The sequence below is a fragment of the Rattus norvegicus genome, chromosome 3 (genome assembly GCF_021556685.1).
Source record: "Rattus norvegicus strain SHRSP/BbbUtx chromosome 3, alternate assembly SHRSP_T2T, whole genome shotgun sequence".
NCBI lineage: Eukaryota > Metazoa > Chordata > Mammalia > Rodentia > Muridae > Rattus > Rattus norvegicus.
Window position 1 is genome coordinate 60,776,375 of NC_141536.1, and position 26,899 is coordinate 60,803,273.

General features: G+C 42.6%; 2 protein-coding genes across 8 annotated transcripts; one reads left to right on the forward strand and one right to left on the reverse strand.

The window, feature by feature from the left end:
• Positions 1–108: 108 nt before the first annotated feature.
• On the forward strand, positions 109–10,407 carry Pjvk (pejvakin). The gene is given in 8 exon segments (NM_001447238.1): positions 109–805; positions 1,833–1,905; positions 1,996–2,256; positions 3,059–3,254; positions 3,946–4,087; positions 7,380–7,497; positions 9,037–9,135; positions 10,100–10,407. Coding segments are annotated over 6 exon segments (1,059 nt in total). The 5' UTR covers positions 109–805; positions 1,833–1,905; positions 1,996–2,045; the 3' UTR covers positions 10,393–10,407.
• A 4,342-nt stretch (positions 10,408–14,749) lies between these two features.
• Fkbp7 (FKBP prolyl isomerase 7) lies at positions 14,750–26,683 on the reverse strand. Of its 7 annotated transcripts, none has more exons than XR_015682743.1 (5): positions 26,402–26,682; positions 25,274–25,425; positions 19,230–19,360; positions 18,857–19,013; positions 14,753–15,047 (listed from the first exon to the last, which is right to left on the reverse strand). XR_015682743.1 is itself a non-coding variant. In NM_001106485.4 (4 exons), exons 1-4 carry the CDS (start codon positions 26,608–26,610, stop codon positions 14,886–14,888), a joined length of 657 nt encoding a protein of 218 aa, NP_001099955.2. In that variant the 5' UTR covers positions 26,611–26,683; the 3' UTR covers positions 14,750–14,885. The 7 variants fall into 7 exon arrangements, 5 of the variants coding, with proteins under 5 accessions (NP_001099955.2, XP_087506944.1, XP_087506945.1 ...); XR_015682742.1 differs by having other exon boundaries at positions 19,230–19,363; NM_001106485.4 differs by lacking the exon at positions 18,857–19,013 and having other exon boundaries at positions 14,750–15,047; positions 19,230–19,363; positions 26,402–26,683.
• Between the last annotated feature and the right edge of the window lie 216 nt (positions 26,684–26,899).

Below are 26,899 nucleotides of genomic sequence, written 5' to 3' on the forward strand. Positions count from 1 at the left end.
CTTCCAAAGCTTCTGACCGCCCGGCCCCGCCCCTCATCTATCTAGGCACCGCCTCCATGCGGGTCCTGGCTCTTCCAAACTCCGGCCTGCACCCCGCGTTGGTTCCGCGAGTTTCCCCTCCCGCCTTTAGTGGTGCAGAGCTTCAGTCCTTTGTCCTTAGAGGGAGGCGGCTTCCTTCTCGGAGAGAAAGCTTGTAGTAGGCTACGAGCCTAGCATGTTTGAGGAGCAAGGAAGAAAGATTAAGGGTTGAACTACTTTTTAAAAGATTTGAAAATTCGAATGCTAAATTGCTAAGAAATTTTCCGATTTTGGCCCCGAAACTTGAGACCCGCAGAGGGCCGGCTAGGGTATCTTGGGTAGGCAGGCTATCCTGGGATGAGGATAGTTTTAAGAGTCCTGCATCCCTGAGCTCGCTGCTGCCTGGCAGGCTCTTGTGGCCTGCAGGCTTAGGGTAGTGGTTCTCATCCTTCCTAATGTTGTGACCCTTTAATACAGTTCCTCATATTGTGGTGACACCCCACCCCCGCCAACCGTAATATTATTTCGTTGCTACTTCATTTCTGTAGTTTTGCTACTCTAGTGCAACCCTAGGGGGTCGCAACTCACAGGTTTAGAACCTCTGCTTTGGGAGCTTGTAGGATCCCCAAGGAGATGCTGGAGGTGGACAGCAAGGATATTTACTCCAGTTTCCAGGATTGCTCTTCTGAATGACCTGTGCACCGGGGAGTGAGGATGTCAACCTGGAATTTTGCACCTTCAGAGTGTGTTGTGGGTGTGTCAGACAGTACCACAGAGAGTCTTTGAGGTTTGTGAACTACTCGCACAATGGCTCCTGTGTTTACTTGATGCTCTAGAATTGAATTCTGGAAATGTTCTCACAGAAAGACTCCTAAAAGCTTTTTTTAATAAAATGTTTAGGTTGATATACAAAAGTAGTTGGTTCTGTGATGAAATTTTGTTTTGGTTGTATTCTCATACATACACTTGGAAGCAAGAACAAAATATCCAGAATCGAACCAAATTGAATTCTATTGAGGCTTAGATTAAGCCTGTTTTCTCTTTTAGTTCTGGGTTACTATCCAATAATGTTATTACACTTATGTGTTAATGAATATTATATTGTAACAACCACAGAGACACTCAAAATATATCAACCACCTACGGCCATACAACACAGTACAGGTTTGTTTCTAGAATTTAATTTAAATGGGTACACAAAAATTCCTTGAAAATAAGCCAAAACTTTATATAAATATTTTTATAGGTTGAGTAATTGGATAGCAGTGAGCAACAGAAAGGACGTCAGTTCGGCAGGACTCCTCAGGGGATGTGGTCTGAGCCATTAGTTTCAGAGTCAGAGACCTCCATAGCAGTTTTTAATATGTAACTTAATAGTAACTAAAAGCCTTCAATATCCTATAGAGATCTGCATCCAATTGTTTCTCTCTAGCCTGTGAGTTGATATTTGGTATTAAACACATAGTTTTATAAGGATACAAAATCCAGGATGAGAGAAATGCTGGTGTAAGGATCTGTACACTGTGAAGGTTCAAAAAGCACTTTTCTGTTGCCAAAATTCACCTGCTAGACTTGTGAAGGAAGTCCTCTTGGATGATGGCCACTGCAGATCATATCCAGGCCTAATGTTAGAGCCCAATTCCATTGTTTCCTGTAGGACTTCCTTCCAGCTGGCTTAATGCTTGTGGGAAAGCCCTCTCAACTGTGATCTCCTCAAGGATGTTGGCAGTATGTTTGAGTTTGTTTTCTATATATATTTTAGCTCTGAAGACTGCCATTCCAAGTTAGACTTGCTTTCTGTGTATCATTTACAGGGCCCTCTATTATTCATTACCTGAGTTCATGAAGGGAGGCGCTGTTGTGAATTGCACACCGGTAAACTACTTGGTGAGCGTGCACTTTATAGTTCTAGCCTGTGTAATTAATTGTGTTCAACATCAAGCAAGGCTCAGTTTGGTGACTGATTCCCTTCTTCAGAAATGGGTTCGTTGGCCGAGGGTCGCAGCTGATGACATCTTGATATTAATATGTTCGCTGCTGCTACCAAGAGCTTCGTCAAGCAAGTTGGAGACGGAGGGAGATTAATCCCTGTCCCGAGCCTCAGCGAAGCTGACAAGTACCAACCCCTGAGTCTGGTGGTAAAAAAGAAGCGGTGTTTTCTGTTTCCTAGATGCAAATTCACATCCACACCCTTCACACTGAAAGATATTCTCCTGGGAGACCGAGACATTTCAGCCGGTAAGTTTAAATGTTTGGGAGTGGCTTTTGATGGGGTTATATCATTAATAACTTAGCAGGGGTTGTATGGATTAATTACATTAATAATACACACATTAATTACATTAATAATAAAATCAACTTTTATGTAGTAGTAATATCGTTAAGGAGAACAATGCTTAAGTCTTTATGGTTTCAAATCGCTTATTGCTTAATTTTAAAACCAATTATAAGTTGTTTTTCACTAAAGGGGCTTAGAAAAACGAATTTGACCTGTATAATCTAGAAAATTATTGGGTCTTACCCATTTCACATGACCAAATAAATGAAAGTAATTTGAATTACTTTACAGTTTATTATTACCATAGGTAAGCTCTGTTTTGCTTTTGTTTTGTTTTGTTTTGTTTTGTTTTTGAATAGGGGTACTGGGAAATTGAACTTGAATTTCCTGCTTACAAACATGCACTTTGCCAACTGAACCGCCTCTGAACCCTGAAATAAATTTTTAAAACTAGATTATAAAGCAGGCGTGATAACTGGTCACAGGTTACGAATATTCGCCTTTCTTTCAACTACGCAGTAGATCTTTGTTGATGTATATGTATTCTGTTGTATGAACAGAGAATTTGAGCTCCTGCTAAAGTATTCTGTCATTTCTCTTTGTAGTAAAATTGCCTGAAAATCTACTTTCCATATAGTTTGAAATGCTGTCTAATTAATATCTGGGTCAAAGAATCTTTTTCAGTCATGCTAACATGATAATACCTAAAGTGTGTGTAAGACGAACTTGAGACGTTTGAAAAACATTGTTTCCTCTCCTAAGGTATTTCATCTTATCAGTTACTGAATTATGAAGACGAGTCAGATGTTTCCCTCTATGGAAGGCGAAGCAACCATATTGTGAATGACGTTGGGATTAATGTTACTGGATCTGATTGCATCGCGGTCAAAGCTTCCTTTGGTGTAGTGACCAAACATGAGGTGGAAATATCAACATTACTCAAGGAAATTACTGCACGGTCAGTACAACGGTCCTGATACACTGCACTGTTCTTGTAGATGATTTAACCTACGCTGCAAAGAAAGCTTAAGACATACATATATTATATGTATGTATGTATGTATAGTATATGCATGTATGCATATATAATGTGTATGTATGTATATAATATATATGTATATATGTGTGTGTATGTATGTATATATAGTATATGTATGTATATATAGTATATGTATGTATGTGTTTATATGTATATATTACATACATATATTCATGTGGAAGACTATATGTTAGCAGCTAGTTACTACCTTTACCTAATCAAAAACTACTTGATAAATATTTTCAGTTGTTTGATTTAAAAAAAATTCACTAAATAGTGACTGCAAGTCCATCTGTGGAAATTATTGAGATTCTGTCTCAAACTAAAATGGAAATAAAGACGGGGTGGGTGGCAGGGAGGTGGCTCAGTGATAGAGTGTTTGCCTGGATGCACAGGGCCCTGGGTTCAGTCTCCAGTTCCACAAAACAAAGAAGGGAGAGGCAAATTAGTCAGGCAGTTTTGCTTATAACTTCTAATTTCCTGCTTCATGGTTCCTACCTCGATTCACACCCGCAGTTAAGATGGGCCCTGAATACCACAAAGGGTGCCTTCAATTCTGTATGAGCACGTATTAGGGCGTCTTATGCCTGCATCTTTTTCTTTATTCTAGAAAAATTAACTTTGACCACAGTTTGATCCGCCAATCAAGGAGCAGCAGGAAGGCCGTGCTGTGCGTTGTCATGGAGAGCATCAGAACCACACGCCAGTGCTCTCTGTCAGTGCATGCTGGGATTCGAGGGGAAGCCATGCGGGTAAGACACACCCAGGGCTTCACTAACTGCACAGTTACTATGGAGTTTTTTAAAAAAAATACTCATAATAGGTTTGTGCCTTTCATCAAAGGCAGGGGAAAAAAAGAGCCTCGGTTGTGTAGAGATTCACTCTGGAGTGGTCGTTCTTCAGAATAAGAAAACCAACCTAAACAACTCGGGTTCTAACCGTGTGTACTCCAATACAGACAAATCACTATTCCTAGTGAATTTAGGTATATGCTGGAGTCTCTCCAAGTAAAAAGTCCCTCAGTGTTGCATTCACAGCAACCTGTAAGTTCCGATGTTGTATGCTTTTGTTTGTTTGTTTGTTTGTTTGTTTATTTATTTATTTATTTATTTTTGAGAAAGGGTTTCTCTGTGTAGCCCTGACTGTCCTGGAGGTTGCTCTGGAGACTGGGCTGGCCTTGAACTCAAGACGTCTTCCTGCCTCTGCCTCCTGAGTGCTGAGATCAAAGGCATGTGCCACATTGCCCCCGTTTAGATTTTATTTTTAAGAAATTCTATTCATACTTAATTTTTAAAAGTTGAGATTTTAGCTATTTTTTTGCCTTTATTTATTCAGTGCTGTGTGTGTGTGTGTGTGTGTGTGTGCGCGTGTGTGCGTGCATACAAGTACACACATGCCAGTGTGCATGTTGAAGTCAGAGGACAAATCGTGGGACTCAGTTTTCCCCTCACAATACCAGGTGGTCGGAACTGAGGCAAGCGCCCTTCTTCAATGAGCCATCTCAGCAGCCCTGGATCTATATTTTATATTAAATATCATATTTGGTTTTTCTAATTAACATTATCAATAACCAAATAGGCTTCATTTTGTGTTAAACCCCTTTAGGAGTGGTTGGCTGGGGATGGAGAAATGTCTAGAACGTTAGAGAGCTGGGTGCTCTGCTAGGACCCGGATGTGGTTTCTCCTGCGTGGCGGCTCATGATTGGCTGAAACTCCAGCTCCAGAGGTTCCGATGCACTGCACACGCATGGTGCATACAATACATGCAGGCGCTCTCACGTACACACATAATAAAAATAAATAAATCTTTAGAAAGTAAAAAACTAGAAAATTTATATTGTTATATATTTATTTATATTGTTTATCCTTACCGACCTGTGACACCTAGTGATTATTCGATAGGATTAAAGCCAACGGTTAGGTGACAGGAAGGAAAGTGAAATTATGCTATCTTTAGGAAAATGGATGAAACTGAAAGATTTCAGTGAAATAAGCCAGAGTCAGACAAATATGGCATATTTTCTCTCATATGTAGAATTGAGCTTTAGAGGGGGATGTGTGTGTGTGTGTGTGTGTGTGTGTGTGTGTGTGTGCATCGTGTGTTTATGTGCAGGTCATGAAAACCACGAAAGGGGAGGAAGAGATTGTGAGGAAGACAGAGGGAGCAGGATAAATGTGGCAGGAGAGTGGAAGAGGGCGTAACATGAGGGGTGAAATGAAGGTGGGAGGGAGAGGGCGGTGATGGAGGACACATTAGAACAGAGCATGTGACACAGAATCACTAGGGAAGCTGCGGGCTGGTATACCTTTTACATTTTTAAAGTGGGATGTGGGATGTCCCTATCTATAAGGCACTTGATGTGCACATGTGCGGATCTGAACCGCAGCGACCAGTGTGGCAGTGTGACCTGTGATTCCAGGACGAAGGAGACGGCACAGAGGACAAGCCCTGAGGCTTGCTGGCCTGCTGGTAACCTCACCATGTCAGTGAGCTCCATGTTGAGTGAGAAACTATCTCAAAAATAAATAAATAGATAAGTAATAGAGAGTGACAGAGGAAAACCCTTACGGTTGACCTGCGGCTTCCACATGCATCCATACACATGTGACATTGTACCCCCATGTGTGCATGCGCGTGCACACACAAACACACATACACCCACCAAAAGAAAGGAGGAAAGGAAGGAAGAGAGAGAGAAACTCATCTCAGAAGTCGGGAGTAGACGGGTGTCAGAAGGGGCTCAGTCCATGGGAACAATGTTATTGTTGGAAAGAATAGGACATTTTAGTTCTGGTGGCCTGTGGCACAGCATAATGAATATAATTAACAATGTATTGTATTTCTCGAAATGGTTAGGAGAGAGGTGATGTGTTTTGTCAAGCGGCAGCAGGAGGGAGTGCCTTAGCAGGCCCATGCTGAGGCATCCTCACTCTGAGGTACCAGCCCTAAGAAGGGAGTGTGGGAAAGAAAGGGGACAGAGAGGGACAGAAGGGAAGAGACTGGAAGAGAGAGGGGATAGAGGTGAACAGGGAGAGAGAAAGAGCCCACAGAGAGAGAAAGGAAGAGGGAGGGGTAGGGAGAGAGGGAGAGGGACCGAGAGAGAAAGAGGCCAAACAAGTCCTTTTATAGCAAGCCAGGCTCACACCTGGCTGTTGCTAGGTAACTGTTGGGTGGAGCCTAGAAGAAATGCTAACAAAAGGGATGTGCTCACAGTAAAGAAACAGTGTAAGTTTAAGGCTGCGGGTTAATTCATTAATCCCGAGTTGATCACTGTCCAGCGTGCATTGCCCCTCGTAGGGGTTTACAGTGTGGTGTGTTGGGGATTCCCAAAAGGAGAAAAGACAACCACTTGCTGTAAATAACAGACAAGGGTCCCTGAGATGGCTCAATGACCAGAGAGCTTGCTGCTCAAACCTGGTAACCTGCGTTCAATTCCCCAGGACCCATGGTAGAAAGAGAGGACTGATTCGTGCATACACTGTGGCTTGCACAGCACCCCACACGCACTGCATCTTAAAAAATACAGGACGAAAGGGTCACCTATTCAGCCCTCTCCAGTTGAGATGAACATATTACATATGGTCTATGTAAGACGACTAAGACTTTCAAAAACACCAAATTCCTTTTCATAAGGGTTCCTCAATTGTATCCATCACCTCATTATGAGGGTTCTGTTCAGAATGTGTATTCAGACGTCTCCAACTTCGGATCAGCATCCGTCATTTAACAAGCTGAGATGTTTTTCTTGATGGTAGCCATTTTGGTGACTGGGAAAGCTGGTGAAGGCTGGGGGTTTCTGATGGGTTAGGCTGAAAGGAAAGGGTTTACTGCAGGAGCACTCTGGAGAGACTAATCTAGGCTTCAATCCTCACGTGAGAAAGCTGATAGACCGTGCTTGGGTCTCCATAATGAAGCTTAACAGAGGCAGGGTGGGTGGCTGTGGTTTGGTTTGGGTAGGATTATAGAGTTTGTTTCTCCAAAAAGCTACCCTCCATGCTTTGTACTACTATTATTTTTTTTTACTATATGTTTGTTTATTGTAGTTCCATTTTATGGATGAACAGAATCCCAAAGGAAGGGAAAAGGCTATTGTTTTCCCGGCCCACACAACTATAGCTTTCAGTGTTTTTGAGCTCTTCATCTACCTGGATGGTGCCTTCGGTGAGTAACAGATACACCTGAAAGCTCCAGCGATTATGAATTAAAATGTAGTAGGAGTGAATCTTTCCCCTCTTCCTCCCTCCCTTCCTTCCCTGACTCCCTTCTCCTTCCTGTCTCCCATCTCATTTTATGATTATAGAAGCAGGCTGTGTGTGTGTGTGTGTGTGTATGTGTGTGTGTGTGTGTGTGTGTGTGTGTGTGTGTGTATACATATATATGTGTGTGTGTGTACATATGTCTATATATGTATGCATATACACATTTGCATGTATACACATATATACCTATACACATATTCACATATACATATATACATACACACATACACACATATATACATACACACATATACATATTATGGTCAGTCTTACTAGGGTGAAGCAGCTAGGAAAACTTTCCCCTCCCACTTTCCCAGCACCTCCTTAGTGGTTCTTAGCAAAGGCTCCATACTACCCCGCTTACAGTTATGGATTGGGAATGAAACGAGGGCCACTAACAAAATATGCCTTCGCTTTTGTGGAAGGAAAATCAATGACTTCTAATAGATAGCTTTCGGGAGTGGCAGATAAGAAATCTGCAGGCAGTAAGATGTCTGAAGTGTCTAGTGCCCAAACAGGTGGTATTAATTAATTTTTATATGTTTAGATATAACTTCCTAGCTGCACACTTCCTTAAAAAGAACAATAAAAATCCACTTTGCCATCTTGCATGGTAGGTCAGTGCAGCTCACTTTAGCTTTTTGCAGCTCACTTTCTGCCTTTCACAGGACTTTAAGTTAGTTAACCGCCAGCCAGAACAACTCCAGATGTATCTACAAATGGAGCAGGCGAAAGAGTCTCCTGGCCATGATAATTTACATTTGTAGACTTTCTTTTGTTAACTTCTGTCTGTAGTCCTGGGGAAGGGGGATTAGGAAGTGGAGAAAGGAAATTGTATTCTAAATAAAATCACCCCTGAGCCACTGTAACTGGTGGTTTTTGCAGTTCCGTTGACTGTAGGCAGGAGTATAAAATGGCAGTCATTGAAACATAATCTTGTCCATGAGCTCATTTTTTTGGCCTTCCATTTGCAGGAAGTCCCGCTGTAGGTATACTGAGACATATGCACAGTGATCAAGGGACAGGTTCTTTAGTTCCTAATAGCAAAATATTGGAAACATACCGAGAGGACCATGAGTACAACAGAGGAGGACCAAACCATGACCAGTGGGTACCTCTGGGCACGCAATGATCTCTAAGACGTGGTTTAAACAACTGTGTATGCTATGGAATTAGTTCTGGAAACATGCATAAGCCTGCACACCAGAGCTCCTAAGCATACAAGGCCCAGACAGGCTGGGTACAGTGTGGGAAGAGACATGTCACTGTATGATTTTAATCTCTGGATTTTGTACTTGCAAATATGTCTTTTCCTCAATTGTGTAGTTTAGCTTTATTTAAAAAAAAACTCTATGAATTGCACGCTTGAGAATTCAAATCGCCTATGAAATACTCGATAAACTGTAGTTAAGTTATAACATCTTCTCATATTTGTTCGTAGACATTTGTGTCACATCAGTGTCAAAAGGAGGATTTGAAAGGGAAGAAACGACAACCTTTGCCATGTTCTACAGACTGAGGAATATTCTCTTTGAAAGAAGTGCGTCTGCAAATTTCATGATGTCTTGGTTTTTAATAGCTGATTAGTATTCCATTGGGTAGATGGACCACATTTTCCTTCTCCATTCTTCAGTGGTGGGGCGTCTAGGTTGTTTTCCGTTTCTGTCTGTCATGAATAAAGCTGCCATGAACATAGTTGAGCAAGGATTCCTATGATATGCCCAGGCATCTTTTGGGTATCTGACTAGGAGTAGCTGAGTCCTGGCTAGAACTATTCCAAGTTTCTGAGACACCGCCAAATCGATTTCCAGAGTAGTTGTACAAGTTTGCACTTCCGCTGTCCAGGCTGCACATCCTCGCCAGCAAGTGCAGTCACTTGAGTTTTTAATCTTAGCCATTCTGATGGGTGTATGATGGGATCTCAGAGTCGTTCTCCTTGGACTGCGTGGTTGGGTCTCAGCGGGAGAGGATGTACTTAGTCCTGCTGGGACTAGATGCCCCGGAGTGGGGTGGTACTCAAGGGAGGGGCTTCCCCTCCTCTGAGGAGAAGAGGAGAGGGTAATGGGGAGAGGGTTTTGTAATGATAGAAGAGGGAGGAGAGAAGGGAGGGAGGGCTGTGATTGGGACAAAAAGTGAATAAAAAAATAATAAAATCTTCAGAGGGAGGGGGAGGGGAAAGAGAGGGGGAGGGGGAAGAGAGGGGGAGGAGGGGGACGGGGAGGGGGAGAAGGGGAGGGAGAGGGAGACGGGGAGGGGGAGAAGGGGAGGGAGAGGGAGACGGGGAGGGAGAGGAAGAGGGAGAGGGAGAAAGTCTACTGAAGGGTGTTTGGGAACGCATTCTTCTCCCTGTACCGGCATGGGTAGCTGCCTACATAGTAACCGTCTGTTAACATGTTTAAAGCCCATTTGTTTCCTGATGGACGGTTTGGATTGACGCCTTTAAAAACAGTTTGGGGTGCAGAGTTATTTGGACTTCTACCACATTTCTGGTTTCTATTTTGCAGATAGGAGAGTGATGGACGCCATCTCGCGTTCCCAGCTTTACCTGGATGATCTCTTTTCTGACTTCTATGACAAACCTCTCAGCATGACTGACATTTCCCTCAAGGAGGGAACTCACATCCGAGTGAACTTACTAAACCACAACATTCCTAAAGGGCCCTGCATACTCTGCGGAATGGGGAACTTGAAAAGGGAGACAGTTTATGGCTGCTTTCAGTGTTCTGTGGATGGCGTGAAGTACGTGAGGCTTCATGCGGTTCCTTGCTTTGATATCTGGCACAAGAGAATGAAATAAAAGGAAAAGGAATATGCTTTGTTGGCATTCTGTGTACTACTGTGCCACAAGCCTTCCTTTTGTTCTTTAGGTTTGCTTAGATTTTTTTTTTTTTTCAAAAGCAGGAGGCACTGGGAGCAATGGCGCATGCCCGTAGTTCTAGCTTCGGTCTGGGAGCGATGGCGCATGCCTGTAGTTCTAGCTACTTGGGAGGCTGAGACAGGAAGATCGCATGAGTCCAGGGGTTCTACAATGGCTGTCTACACTAAGTTCAATGTGGTGACCTCCCGGTGTCGAGTCCAGCATGGCCTTGGTGGAAACAGAATGACATGGTTCCTGTACCTGGGACAGGGCCAGCAGGTGTGGGCCTCCACAAGTGTCAATGGCTGCTGTGGGCATAAGGCTTGTTGTATAATATTGTACACATTCTCTCGTTCCTCCAAGGAATGTCCTGTTAACGTTAATGACTCCATGGTAATCTGAGACAGCAAGAATCCAGGAGGTGAGGGTGTGACTAATGTCTCAGCAAAATGGTAAACACTGGGACCTTCAACCTCCCTTAATGCTGTGGAAAAGAACTCTAAGAACATGGGCTCAAAAATATATAATTTCTCAACTATGCAAAAATTAGGATGCGATATGAATTATATGAGGGGTTTCACGAATCTAATGGAACAGAGACAGCTGCATGAATGGGCCAGCTTGTCAGAAAGACACAAAGGCAGGCAGATTCCTGAGTTCAAGGTCAGCCTGGGACACAGGGAGTCCAAACACAGGGGTGGTAGAAATGATAATTTCAGGACTGGGTCCCACCCAGCTAGTCTGTGCTTAGCAGAGGCAGGCAGATCTCTGAATTCCTTTGCAACGTTAAAAGGAAGTGTGTGTTTTCTGTCTCCTTAAGAATTAAGGGGCTGAGGGTCACTGGATGCTGTTTCACAGGATAATCAGAAGGGAACCTGGAATAAATAACTGAATTGATATGTAAGTAAAAAACTGGGCTTTTGGTCTGCAGGAGTTGAGGTAGCCAAAGGCAATAGCAGTTTTTAAAATTTTCTCTAGCAAGAGCTGAGCCCTCTGAAGGTCCCTGGAGAGCAAAAACAACTCTTCAAGAATTTTTTTTTTCTAAATTACGTAGAGAGCCGACATAGCTCTTTTAGTTAATGTTCTCTAGTAGCCATTCAGAGAAGACTGTCTGAAGAGCGAACACAGCTCCTTTTTCTGGCTTTCTGATTTAGATCAGACAACCCAAGAATTACTTTTAGAATTTTTCTAACCATTTCTGACTTGGTTGGAAGACCTAAGAATTTTTTTATAGCGCCCTTTCTCCCAAACACCCCTCTCTCAGGAACCTGGACCTAGCAGAGGCTGGTCCTTAGCATCCCAGGAGCCGGGGTCCACCAGGTTGCCTAAGGAGGGGTGAACTTGCCCAGGTTCAGGGCAGGGAAGCAAGAGGCCATTTAGGTAACATTTTCCTCCCACGAGGTGATTTTGCCACTGTCTTCCTCAAGGATTTTATGATCTATAACACTGCATATACAAAACAAAGCTTAATTGCAAAACTCAAAGACAGGCACTCTTTCACAAATCTGTCCATTTCCCCCTAACCACTTGGGAATCACTGTATCATTTTAAGTAGCTTCTTATATAATTCATATTTTTTTAAATACAGATTTTATATTTAAAATCACTTTTTAGTTCAACAGTTAAAGATGACAAATGGGCACCAAGTGGTCACTTTAGTGCCCTAGGTTTGGTATGAGGAGAAAATAAATTTATTAATAATTTAATATACTCCTAAATGTTTAATTGTGGTATCAGATTAAAACCCCCAAGCTCAGCATGGGGCTCTGTGCATGGCTAACAGTGTAACTGGTGGTGGTAATGGGTTGTGTCTGTCTAGTAAGTTCCTTTGTTAAGAGTTAAGGGAACCAGGCCACGGCTTTATCTTTGGAAATGTTTGATGGGAAATAGGACCATGCCTATGTTAGCAAAGCTGTTCTCAAAAATCCTGGTCTCAAGGGACCCACCTACCTGAACCCCAGGACTAGATGTCCTATGGGTACATGCCACTATGTTTTTTCAGATTTTTTTAGATTTATTTATTTTATTTATATAGGAGTACACTGTAGCTGTCTTCAGACACACCAGAGGAGGCCATTACAGATGGTTGTGAGCCACCATGTGGTTGCTGGGAATTGAATTTAGGACCTCTGCAAGAGCAGTCACTGCTCTTAACCACCGAGCCATCTCTCCAGCCCTTCAAATATGCTTTCATCTACTATCTAAGACATCTAAAAATTTCATATACCGACAGCTAATTTATTAGTTTTCATTAAAATAATTGTAAAAATATTTTAAAATTGCAGTTTCAAAATATTCAGCATTCCATTCAGGCCAAGGCATAAAGCAATCATGTAGATACAGAACACAGTACTCGGCATGTATGTAGAATGGGCAGTGACTTATATTTAAATTATTATTTAAAAGATAAGTTGAGGGCTGGAGAGATGGCTTAGTGGTTAGGAACACTGTCTGCTCTTCCAGAGGTCCCGAGTTCAGTTCCCAGCAGCCACATGGTGGCTCACAACCATCTGTAATGGGATCTGATGCCCTCTTCTGGTGCGTCTGAAGACAGCAATGGTGGCACAGGTATTCATTTACTGTAATGTGTACTTTTTCTTCCCTTTCTTTTAAATACAGTCTCATGGAGTCCAGGCTGGTCTTGAACTCCCTAGAGCTCAGGGTGCTGTTGAATGCCTCACTGTCCTGCATCTACCTCTAAGTTTGGGACTACAGGTGTTGTGTTACCACTCCCAGTATGTATGGTGCTGGGACTGAATTAGGGCTTCAAGCATGTTAGGTGAGTGCTATAACCGAGCTCCCACATCTCCAGCTGATGACTACTTAACTCTTAAACAAGTTCAGAAGTACTTTGTATGGGCTGGTAAAGTAGTACATGCCTGTAATCTTAGTATCCCAGAAGTTGAGGAAGGGGCATTGAGAGTTTGACACCAGGGTTGGCTGCATAGAGAGTCCCAGGTGAACTTGGTCTGTATAGCGAAGCCACGTCATAAAAACAAATACCTTGTAGGAGAAATGATGGGCTGGAAAGGATGCTCACATATTCATGTTTACACTCCATGCTCAGTGTTTTGGGGGGTGCCTGGCAGAAGACTCAGTGACTGAGAACGTGTTAGAAAGTTAAGAAAAGGTAGGAGAGGTGTTGAATTTTGTCTGCATATGGTGGTGCAGGCCTTTAATTTCAACACTTGAGAGACAGAGGCAGGCAGATCTGTGAGTCTGAGGCCAGTCTAGTTTACAGAGCAAGTTCCAGGACAGCCAGGGCTGAATGAATGAATGAATGAATGAATGTTGGTATTCCCACTTTGGGTAGCTCACAATGGTCTGTAACTCCAGCTCTAGGAAGTCATAGCCTCTGGCCTTCATAGACACCTTTATTCATGCATGCATGTGTGTGTCACACATATAATAAAATGAATATTTTTAAAAGTTTGTTTGCTTATTTATTTATTTATTTATTTATTTATTTATTTATTATGTATCAGTGCACTGTAGCTGTCTTCAGACACACCAGAAGAGGGCATCGGATCTTATTACAGATGGTTGTGAGCCACCATGTGGTTGCTGGGATTTGAACTCAGGACCTCTGGAAGAGCAGTCAATGCTCTTCACTGTTGAGCCATCTTTCCAGCCCAAAATAAATATTTTTTAAAAAGTTATAGATAGTAGACAAGAAGGAAGATGGCAGAGGAATGATGCATTTGTAATGATGTTTAAAGAAGCACAGTCTGTGTAGGTTTGTGTAGCTTTGGTTTAGCCAAACTCCCAAAGCCAGAAGCTTGCACCAAGAGAGTACACACTGTGTCAAAATTCTTCATGATTCAGTTGTACACACTTGACGTCTTCCTGCATGAACGCCAAAGGAAGATTCTATGATGATATTTTTAATATCCTACTGTCTATAACACCACATATAAGAGAGGCATAAGTTCCTGGTCTCCGAGTATTTTCAGAGACAGGCATTATAAGGGCTACCATATTGGATCATTACATTATTACACTTGCTCTTAACATTATGGGTGGAGAGCACCCGTTCTGCATTTTTTTTTTTTTGGTTCTTGTTTCGGAGCTGGGGACCGAACCCAGGGCCTTGCGCTTCCTAGGTAAGTGCTCTACCACTGAGCTAAATCCCCAGCCCCCCCCCCCCCCCCCGTTCTGCATTTGTCTGTCTCCTGAAGGAGGGAAGCCAGCCACTGGGATCCAGCCCATTCCCTGGTGCTGCGATCGATGGTCACCGAAGAAAACAACAGGAAACACAGTCACACCTACCCAAGAGTCAGCTTTGCAAAACAGCTTCCCCTTTTCACACCAAAATTATGTTTATTGAAGGACACGAATATCTCCTCATCCGGGAAAGCGGCCACACAGAGAACAGTGGTTCCCTGTGTTTAAAGCGCGGTGTGTGAGCGGCTAATGAGAGAGAAGGAGCAAACTTAAAGCTCGTCATGTTGGTGCACGTTGTATTCCTTGGGAGAAATGAAGCCGTCTCCATCGTGGTCATTTTTCTTAAAGATATCTTCCAAAACCGCCTTCTGATATGACTTGTCACGGGGTTTTGCGTCTTTTTCAAAGTCCTTCTGTAAGTAAAGCTCTATCTGGAGGCCGGAACACAACATCGTTAATAAAAAGGCACCACAGGCGTCTAGTCACGCTAAGAAATGATGACGGTACTGAATAAGCGTAGCAAGTGATGCAAACATCTTAAATAATTGGTCTGTATATGGGGGAGGGGCACTCAAGGGCCGTGGTACGCATTGGAGGTCAGAGGACAACTTGTGGGAGCTGGTTCTCTCTGCCATGTGAGGGGTACTGAGGACCGAACTCATGCCCTCAGGCTTGGAGCAAGAGCTATATTCACTGAGAAGTCTTGCCAACCCATAACCATTTTAAAAAGGTATTTCAAGGTTTGGAAATACCTTAGAGACAGGGTCTCTCTACATAGGCTCGGCTGTCCTGGAACTCACTCTGTAGACCAGGCTGGCCTCAGACTCATAGAGATCTGCTCGCCTCTGCCTCCCAAGTACTGGTATTATAGGCCTGTGCCAACATGTTTGGCCTCAGACTTTTTGTTTTGTTTTTAATTTTTGAAGAGAAGTGGTTATTCAAATTAGCTGTCCCTGGGGTTATAGATTGGTGGTATTAGCCACACTTAATTTTCTGAAACTGAATACTTTCTAATGATCCACACTGTCCCTATTAGAAAAGAAAAACACATTCAGATTAATTCCTATTATTTAATACAAAATCTCTTTAGCATGGCCGTCTCTGGAATTAATGAGTTTACTGCATAATCAAGTCAACCAAGGGCTTGAGATGCTCTGAAGCACACTGACTGCTTGCCTTTGTAGCATACACTCAATAAAGTACTGTGATATTAGCCACATGCAATTCCTCTGCATTTGAAATGGGGCTATGGCAGACATTTTCTTGTAAATATAAGCCACACAGCAGATTTCAGAGATAGTAACTCAAAGTCCACTTCACTAATCATTTTTATATAATTTCATGTTGAAGTGGTACTATTTCATCTACATAATGAGTTAAGCTAAGTCACAAAATATCATGTTTTTCCCCCCCATTTCCTTGTCTTGTGAATGATATCACCTCTCACTGTGTTGCCAGGGCCGGCATCAACTCATAGGCTCGGCCAATTCTTCTGCTCCCAACTTCCTCAGAGCTGGGACTGTGGGTAATATCACCATGGCAAATGTGCCGTTTATTTTTTAATACGTGTACACCACATAATTTAAAGTTAAAGTTATCTATGTAACTCAACTGTTTCTCCATACGAAAATGCCGATTTCTACTAATGAAAGCACGGCACACTGACCTGGAAATAATTTTGATGTGGCATTTTTATGGCAAGAGACATTTTGAAAGATGGAGTTGAACAGTCGTTCTAGTAATACATATTGCATGCCCAGTCCATCACAAAGGACTTGGAATGGTCAGTGGTCAGTAGACCTTGAGTCAGCTTCTCCAAGACAACTGGTCCTGTATGAAGGGAAATACGTTGTTTCCCTCTGCCTGCCTATGTAGGTATAAAGCATTTTAAACAGCCTCAAACATTCTGAATTTCTTAAACAATAAAAGCTGATGGTCACTATCTAGTCTTTGTCCATATAGTGTAGTAGAGGTTCAAACAAGTGGTGGGCAAGAACATAACAAATTTAAAAAAAAAGATTTATTATTTATGTTCACCTGCAGTACCCAAAGAGACCAGAAGAGGGCATCAGATCCCTCGGAGCTGGAGTTACAGGGGGCTGTAAACTGCCTGATGGGGGGTAGACACTGGAGATGGCTCTGGTAAATGCGCTGGTCCTTTGAAAGAGCAGGGTTGCTGAGCTATCTATCCGGCCCCATGACTTTCAGCTACTAATGGGTTCTCACACTACCTTAATTTTTAATTTAATACTGTACTCCACTCCCACCTTATGTAAACTGATCCCTTTAGCATCTGATCCCTAAGCAAGAAAGTTTCTGTTAGTTCATGTTTCCAATCTGGGCTCCCACATGTATTGACCCATACATGGTCTTCGACAACCTTTCTGAACACTAGGAATATCATCTGTAAAAGGAGGGAGATATCTGTAACCAGAGGAGGGATACAGGGTCAGCGTCAACAGAAGATAACTATCGTTACAATTGGGGAAAAGTCATTCTTACTCATCTGGTGAAAACATAACCCATGCCCAATAAGATGTCTGGGAAACTGCGGCTAAACAGATCGGATTTTGGGTTTCCTCTACTTTTATTTTTCAGTAAAGAATTGGAGATGCCTTAATGTCTAGAGGTATTTATGATGCAGAAGGGACCTCTGGGTGTGGCTGAAGGAATAGTGTGTGCACGGGCTGCTCCCAGAGTGCTATGCGAATCCCTTCGCTGCTGTCATTCATTCCAAAGAGGGCATCAACTGAGAAGAAACACTGAAAAAGGCTTTCCCTTTAAGGGTCCTTCTTAAAGGCCTCTGTTCTGGGTCCTGTAGGAAAGGGGAATCTCTTTGAGGAACTGACTATCAGATTGGCTTGTGGCAAGCTGTGGAGGTAGTTTCTTAGTTAGTGATTGATGTGGGAGGCTGCTCCCTGTGGGCGGTGTTACCCTTGGGCAGGTGCTCCTGGGTGTGTAAGACCGCAGGCTGAGCAAGGTCTGGGGAAGAAGCCACCATAGTCTCTACTTCAGTGGACTGTGACGGAGAGTATGTAAGCCAGATAAGGCCCTTATCCCCACAGTTGCTTTTGGTTTTGTTCTTTCTTGCAGCAGTAGAGAGCAAAGTAAGACACCTGGCAGACATGCTGGCTGACTGGGGAGCCTCAAGGAAGTTCTACAACATACAAAGTTCCTGGAGGAGGAGCTGGAGTTTCGTGGGAAGAAGGTTGGAGGGGGAGGGGGGGATGAAGAAGAGGCAGGTGACTGGAGATACAGCTCAGGGGCCTGGTGCTTATGTAGCATGCATGAAGTTCTAGGTCTAATCCTCAGGCAAAATAAAGAAAAACGGAAAAGACTTATTAGTTAGGGTCGGTGGCTTATTCCTGTAATTCTAGTATTGGGGAGAAGGAGGAGGAATTCTACGAGTTCAAGACCAGCCTATACAACTTAAGTTCCAAGGCAGCTTGGGGCTAGAGTAAGACCTTATCTGGACCCCACAGTCCCTGCAATAGAAAAGGACTGACATTATATTTGAAATCAGGGGACGACCTGCCTCTTATTACCCACTTAGGGGGTAGTCACACATTTTTAGCCACCTCTAAACAAAGGAAGAGCAGCTGAGCTAAGTGTAGATTGTGGCACTGGATAAGGCTTTAGGCTTCCCAGAAACATTTGAGATGGTAATTCTTAGAAAGCCATGGAGTGGCCAAGGCTCCGAGCCACAGCCAGACAACCTGGGGTGTGATCCTGCAGCTACGTGGCTCAACACTCCTGAGTAGCTTTCTCCCCCTGAACAAGGTGATGATGATGAGAGGGGCGTCTGTCATATGAATGGTCCTGGAGATTAGACAGATTCAGTACTTAATTCATGCTTAAAATGGTAGCTTGGGACGAAGAAAGTGTGAAGAGTGTGTATCGACTTTGCAATCGTTTATTATTTCACCCTCAGGAGATGGAGGTGAACTCGTAGCCCAAGCGTACCAACTTCTTAGCCCGTCCAGTTCAGAGCCTTGCTAGTTCCTAATGTCATTTATGTCACGGTCCAGAGGGGACATAGAAATATTTGTTTTGTGACATGTTTATGCAGTACCATTGGAAAGAGGCCTGTCCCCTCTAGTGTCCAGGCTGGAAGAGCCATGGCAGCTTGGGACTTGTCTTATTTGATTGAGTGAGTGACTCTGAGTGACCTGACAGTACTGGGTACTGAACCCAGGGCCTCACGGTAGTCACCAAGCCACATCCCCAGACCCTTTTGTACCTTCTAAGACAGGGTGTTAGTACGTCGGCCAGGGTAGTCTTCAACTCTCTGTAGCCCCAGGCTGTCCTTTCAAGGTGCTGTCTTCTTACATCAGGTTTGGAGTAACTGAAGCTACAGGTCTGCCTCATGAAGTAGCATTATGACCTTACTGACTTTCCTATGTACGGAGAAACGGAAGAGGACTTTTCTTCGTCAGATTTCAGAGTTTCCAGCAAGCTGGAACAATCAGAGCCAACTCTAGAGAGAAACTCAAAAGGGCCTCAACACAAATCCTAATACTAGCGAAAAATAAGAAATGTCGTCAACAAGATTTGAGTTACAATAAAAAGAAAAAAATCAAACGGCGAAAGTCAAGCGCAAGAAGTTGAATTACCTCGGCCTTGGAGAGCTGCCTGTCATTGTCCGTGTCTATTTGCTTAAACGTTTCAATGCTCCGTGGTCCCTTGGTCACAGCATAAAGTTCAATCTCGAACATCAGAGTTGCATTGGGTGGAATCTTGCCTTCTGCTAAGAGTTTAACAGTTTGACTTACATAAAAGTAGCTTTCAGGTACTTGCTCTGTGGCCACGTTAGTATCAGGGTTATAGACTTTACAGGAACTGCTTTCAAATCTACAGCTCTTTGACATCAAAGTGAACTAGGGCTGGTCAATTTATCCCCTTCCCCTCCACATTTTATAAAACATTTTAGATCTTTGTTTCCCCAGTGTATTTTAAACCAAGTCAGTTCAAAGGGCCCTTCTGGACCAGAGTAAGTTTCCTGATTAAGTTAAAATAAACCAAGACTTTATTAGTATAACTTGATCATCGTGTAGCAGAGATATGGTATAGAGGAGAAATGTATGAGCAGAAACATTCCACAGTTGGGCTAGTGAGAACTCAGTGGCACTCACTGCCAAACCTGATGACCTGAGTTCACTACCTGGGACCCACACAGTGGGAGAAGAGACTGACTCCCACAAATTATTCCCTGACTTCCACAGACCTGCTAAGGCACATGCTTCACCCCACATAAATAAATAAGTATAATTAAGATGAAAAAGAGAGGGCTGGAGAGATGGCTCAGTGGTAAGAGCACTGACTGCTCTTGCAGGGGTCCTGAGTTCAGTTCCCAGCAACCACATGGTGGTTCACAACCATCTGTAATGGGATTCAATGCCCTCTTCTGGTGTGTCTGAGGATGGCTACTACATTGTACACCTAAAAATAAAATAAATAAATGGAAGAAGAAAAAGAAGAGGAAGAGGAGGAGGAGCAAGAGGAAGAAGAGGAGGAGGAAGAGGAGGAGGAGGAGAGATTTAATACAGTTCATCTGTTAGCTGATGCTGCTGGCAGCTTTAGTAAGACTTAAGATGGGGCTTTTTCAGCTGAGTATTCCATGGGATTGCCAAGAGGCAGTGATCAGCTGAGTGTATTTCCAGGGCCTTATGTCCATGTGATCTAGGACATGCCCACGGGTATTTGCAAAATGACTAACACTCTTTGAAATTAGCTAAGTTTGTCCATCAAAAGAAATAGCGATTTCCTTGATAGTCAAGTAGATGATTCTTGCTAAAATACTTACATAGTCCATAAAGGAAAGGGTAGAAGTTACAGCCCCAAGCAGTGCATTGAAATTTCTAAAATCAAAACACAGAAAAAGTCTATCCACCATCATGTGCCTGTTGTCAAAGTCTTGATCTAATGTCCTACAAATTACCCAGCTTTGAAGGATAGAAAAATGACTTTGACCAAAACTAAGACAGACTCAAAACCCAAATTCCTTTTGCTGTTTTGGTGCTGGTGATGGAAGGGGGTCTGGCAGGTCAGTGAGCCACCCTGAAGCCCAAACTCAAACCTCCCAGGAAAAGACCACAGATGCACAGGAAGTTCCCCAACAATTCTATTACAAAACAGAAAACGTTGCTAATTAGTGTTTTCCTGAGAAAAGATTGAAGCCCGACTAAGAGATAGATGCGCATTGCATTGGAATTATTTACACTTATAGAGGTAGATCGGAGAGGCGGGGTTAATGTAAAGAGTATATACATACCACAGAGATGGTTAATCAAAGCACTAGAAAGCCACATGCACTTTAAGACATGCAGGGGTGTTCTGGGACATGAGCCAAGGACATTTCGCCAGAGGAAAAGCTTCTTCAAGCATCACCTAAAATGAAGTTATAACTTTTATGTTTTAATAACAACTTACATTAAGCTCACCGAGACCTGTAAAGACCAAACCAGTCAACATGCTAGCATTCCTGCCCTTGCCCTAACTGAGGAGCTGTGACAGCTGCCAGGAAGGAGAGACAGTTCTAAGGCTTTGGTCCCTGGTATCCCTGGTAGGTTGACTTTACTCCAGTGGATGGTTCCACACCCATGAGTATGTGGACAACACAGATTGACGTGTGTGTGTGTGTGTGTGTGTGTGTGTGTGTGTGTGTGATGTATATATGTGTATGTGATGTGTATATGTGTGTGTGATGTGTGTGTGATGTGTATGTGTGTGTGATGTGTATGTGTGATGTGTATGTGATATGTATATGTGTGTGTGATGTGTGTGTGATGTGTATGTGTGTGTGATGTGTATGTGTGTGATGTGAATGTGTGTGTGATGTGTATGTGTGATGTGTATGTGATGTGTATATGTGTGTGATGTGTATGTGTGTGTGTGTGATGTGTATGTGTGTGTGATGTGAATGTGTGTGTGATGTGTATGTGTGTGTGATGTGTATATATGTGTGATGTGTATGTGTGTGTGATGTGTATGTGTGTGATGTGTATGTGTGTGTGATGTGTATGTGTGTGATGTGTATGTGTGTGATATGTGTGTGTGATATGTATATGTGTGTGTGATGTGTATGTGTGTGATGTGTATATGTGTGTGTGATGTGTATGTGTGTGTGTGTGATGTGTATGTGTGTGTGTGATGTGTATGCGATGTGTATATGTGTGATGTGTATGCGTGTGTATGTGTGTGTGATGTATGTGATGTATATGTGTGTGATGTGTATATGTGTGATGTTCATATGTATGTGTGTGATATATGTGTGTGTGTACATGTATGTGACACAAAGGAGGTGAGGTGGAGAATGAATCTGAGAATTATGGGGAGGGGTGAGTGTGAATCTGATCAATATACATTGTGTGAATATATGAAACTCTCTTTTTCTTTTTCCTTTTTTTTTTTTTTTTCGGAGCTGGGGACCGAACCCAGGGCCTTGCGCTCGCTAGGCAAGCGCTCTACCGCTGAGCTAAATCCCCAACCATATGAAACTCTCAATAAACAAAAATATTTTTCAAAAGCTTACACAATCAACAGACTTTTGCTAAATAGCTGTGGTCTACAACACAATGACTTCTAAAACCATGGAATCTAAGCCGCTGTCACAATGGTGAAGCCAACAGGTGAGTAACTAAGTAACTATGGTCCGTACACACTTCAGGCCTCAGCTTTCTTCCAAGTCAAATAAAGGTGCAAGCGAGACAGCTGGGTAGCCATTCCTAACTAAGCATAAATCAGTTTAGGTAAAGGGTAGAGTAGTCATTTGCTGGGGGATAATGGACCCAGGACTGGTACCCCCTGAAGATGGATGTGGGTGCTCTGAGGGGAAGCTGAATGTTGATGTGACAACTTGGAAATTGAGAGAAGAGACTGACAGGCAAACTTTACCTGCATCACTGAGCCTTAGCATCAACTTACGACATTTTAAAGATAGTATTGTATTTACATTATCTTTAATTCTCTTTTTTTCAGGGTCCTACACACACACACACACACACACACACACACACACACACACACACACACAGCAAGGGGGATGACCTCTTAAAGACAGTCAACAGCTTTAAGGATGGTTACCTCTACAAGATATGGGGATAAAGCCAAACTCACGCCTTAGGAACCTGACTGCTACTTCTGTATTAGCGATTTCAAATAGGTGGAGTTGGCAAGAGCTTTACACAAGGTGAACAGGCAAAGGTTCTTCATGCTGCAACAGGAAAGGGCTTATCCCTGCAAGGGTGACAACTCTCTCCCATAAAATTTCCTTGTCTTTTTTCAGATTTGCTTTTGTGAAGATTGTTATTCACGCGAGTGGTAAACAACAACAACAACAACAACAAAATGTGAAACAATTCAACATTTCAGAGTGAGAGAAAAAGCATCTTATTATTGACCCTCAGGCTGCCTCCCCGACACTGTCACCGATGACTACAACCTTGCTACACTAGTCTGTGTAGAAATAGGTGTATAGGAAACTTCCCCTTCATGATGCAAACACTGCAGACTGTGAGTAGTGTCTGCTTTTTCCCTTGTGTTATTATCTGTCTGAGAGCCTGCATGGGTGCTCAGTAAATACTCAGCATAGGAATATAGCACGACACTCTATTAATATACGTGATTTCACCTCATTCTTTTCACTGGCTACATACTAATTCACTCTATGGATATCCCGTGATTTAATTTTCGTACTGACACTCAACTAGGTAGTCTCAAGTATGTTGCTACCAAAAAGAAGCTGGCAACTATGGTAGTTAATCTTGGTTGTCAACTTGACTGGATTTGGAATGAACAGAGAAGCCACTGTGCACATCTAGAGGGGATTCTGTTTTTAAATAAACTTAATTGAAGTGAGAAGACCTGGCCTACATTTCTACAGTACCTTTTGGCAGCAGCCTAGAGAAAAGGAATTCTGACAAAGAAAAGTGGTTGCTTTTGGCCTGCTTGCCTTAATGTTGTGCTGGCTTCATTTACCCTGTTGTCTCTGCTGTCGCTGCTGTCACCTTTCTTTGCTGACAGAGACTGACAGAGTCTAACTTCCAACATGAACTGAAGTCCAGTGGCTCTACAAAAGTCCTCCAGATCTTCAGGGTAAGCATGGGACAGCTGAGGCATCTAGCTTTGCAGACCAAGTAGCTTCGAGGTTCTCTCCATTGTCAGGCTACCCAGACCACAGACCACATCATATAAGCCAATCAAGTAACCTCCCTCCTATCTATCTATCTATCTATCTATCTATCTATCTATCTATCTATCTATCTATCTATCTATCCTATTCTATTGGTTCTCTTTCTCTTGAGAATCCTAACAGCAATAAATCTTCTCTTACACTTTGGTGTATGGTCCTAAAATTCAAAATTATTAAGTCAGAAGATAAGGGTACAATTACGTCTGATAAACCTCTTGGTCAAATGATTTCCTTTCCCATTGATCATGTAAGAAATGGCCCATTTTCCCATGTCTTTGTCAATGTTCATGTCCTTGCTAATGGGATAAGCAGAAAATGATACCTTGTTTGTATCCCAATTTTGCTGCAATTATGAATATAGTTAAGCATTCCCTTAGAGTTAAAGACCATTTGTGTCTTCTTAGTTTATGAACACAGTCTACTCTAGGACTATATCATTTAACCACTGGTTAATCATATTTCCCCAACTTTCTGTGTGTTCATATATCTTCTTGCCCTAGGATTTAAAAGTAAGCAAAACCCTGAAACTTATCTTTTCCGCATCTGAAGGACTCTCCTGAGTTGGGGTAACAGTGACCCATCATCACTCAGGGGTACCATCCTTCTATTCTAAAATTGTTCCTGACTCCCAAGTTTTAACCTGGTACTAGAGATCTTTACCAGAAACACTTATATAATACTAAAACCAAAAATGCCCAAGGGAGCTTATGGACCATACAGAGTCATTCTGAGTACTGTGTCTATGCAGAGGAAGAGATTCTGGCTGGAGGTTGGTATTCTGGTTGGTTGTTTTGTTTTCTTTAGATGTGAAAAGAAGGGTATAGGATGAATTAAATATAACAAGAATTTGGTGGACTTGTTTCGGTGATGATTTCTTCTATAGCATTTTAAAATTGTGACAAAATACACCTAATACAAAATTTACTTTCTGGACTACTTTTAAATAAGTAGAAAGTGCACTTGTGTTACTGTGCGACCTATATCCAGAAACACTGTTGTCTTGATCACTGAAACACTATGCTATTCAACACCTCTCCTTCAGTCCTATGCCTTCAGCCCCTGGAAATTACTCTCTGCGTTTGTCTGTTGGCTTGACTACTAGAGACACTTCATATACTTGAAATCCTACAATATTGGTAATTTTTGCATCTGGAGTATTTCACTTGTGATACTCTTTAACGTTCATCTACACTGTAGCATGAGTCGGAATTTCATTCTTTTTAAAGCCTACATAATATTCCACTGTGTGCATATACCCATTGTTTTAATCTCTCTCCCATCTCTGGACTCTTGGGTTTCTCCCAGCTCTTGCCTCTTGTGGACTGTGCTGCTACTGTGAACATGGATATACAAATATCTCTTTGAGACTTACTTCCATTTTTTTTAAAGAATATACAGATTTGTTTTGAATTTCATAACTGACTTCTTTTTTAAAAAAATAACTAAAAGATATATTAAAAATCTTACCATAGCCTTCTTTTCCATAAGCAAGTGAAGGAGGAATAATCACCTTTCTCTTTTCTCCAGGGCACATGTCCATCATAGCAATGTCTAGCCCCTTTATCACATGCCCAACACCAAGAACAAACCATTTGGGGTGGCCTTCATCTTGTGTCCGGCTGTAAGAAACCATACTTAGTATGTAAGTAAGCTGGTCTCATAAAGGAAACCTTTAAACGCAGCTTAGGTATTTTGTTATTTAAAACTGGAATCTCTTTTCCCATAGTACATTCTTCAGAACTCTGTCCTTTATGAAGTGTTTGTTTGGCTTAAACTTTCCCATAAATTAGCATAGTGTATAACTGGAAGCCATTCTGATTTCCGATTTCTGTGGTCCTTACAAAAACTACCCAACGGTTCACTTTTTAAAATGGGCCTCCTGCTTCTAACTAGCTGCATGGCTTGAACAAAATAACTCTTTTAACTTCTCTGGGTTTGTTCCCCAAACCAAAGGGGCAGGGTGAGCCCCAAATTTCAAGAACAACTGGAAAATAGTATCCTGTCAATTTTTTTCTTCTATATAGGAAGAATAAGGTTTCTTCTAAGTTGGAAAGGATTGCTAAGTTGGAAAGGCCTGTCTTTGGAGGGTACCAGTGCAGCTAAAGAAAGCATTCAGTCAGACTGGAGTCAGAGAGCAGAATAGATGTGAAAACCGGGGTCTCTATTAGAAAATGACCCACGAAGTCCAGAATAAAGCACAGTAGCTTCCTTATACACTCTGTTTGGAATCAGACTTCAGCTCTGGGTAAGGAGAAAAATGTGAATATCTTTTCAAGCAGCCTCTAGATTTAGTCATCTGTGTCCCAAGGACAGGGGTGGTGGTTAGCACTATGCCTGACGTGGTGGATCTGCAGTCAATTTATTGCGCTAACATTTTAAATAACTAAAAACTTTCAGGTTTTTTTTTTTTTTTTTTTTTTTTTGGCGGGGGCTGTCTTCTAATCTAAATCCACATGATGGCTTAATTTACCGTTAAAAACAAAACAAAACAAAACAAAAAAACACCAAAAACCCTTAAAACAAAACAGGCTCTGACTGCAGCTGCTGCTGGTGGTGGGCAAGATCTGATCTTGAACTGCACGGAGCATCTCCTACCTGCAGTAGAATTTGGAGCCGTCTTTAGCCAAGTAGCCATCGTAATGGGCATTTAGCAGGTCTCCTTTCCTGCTTGTTTTGGAGCAGTTTTCTGGACGATGCAAAACTTCTATTTTCACTTCCTCTGTGCTTTCTTCTTTGGTTTGTCCCTGAGCACCGGAACAAACCCACAGGCCAAGGAAAACTGATAATCTGAATAGGAGATTCATGTTTGCCAAAGCAGTACTCCCAGGCCCAGTGCAAGCCCCACAGCGTGTTAGCAGGCTGATGGGACAGAATTCAGACGCGTGGCAGGCATTGTCTTACGTCACAAAGGTCCAAGGCGGGGCTATGTGAGGCTCCGCCCACTGTCGCACCAGCAAATCGCCAAGGGTTGGAGTGCGTCCAGGATGCTGGGTGCCTTCGTTGGCTGTACCTGGGCTAGAATAGAATAGTCTCTTCTTGCTAAGCTCGCAGATTTCTTCTGCCTGCAGTAGTCAGACGAGCGTTTCCTGAAAT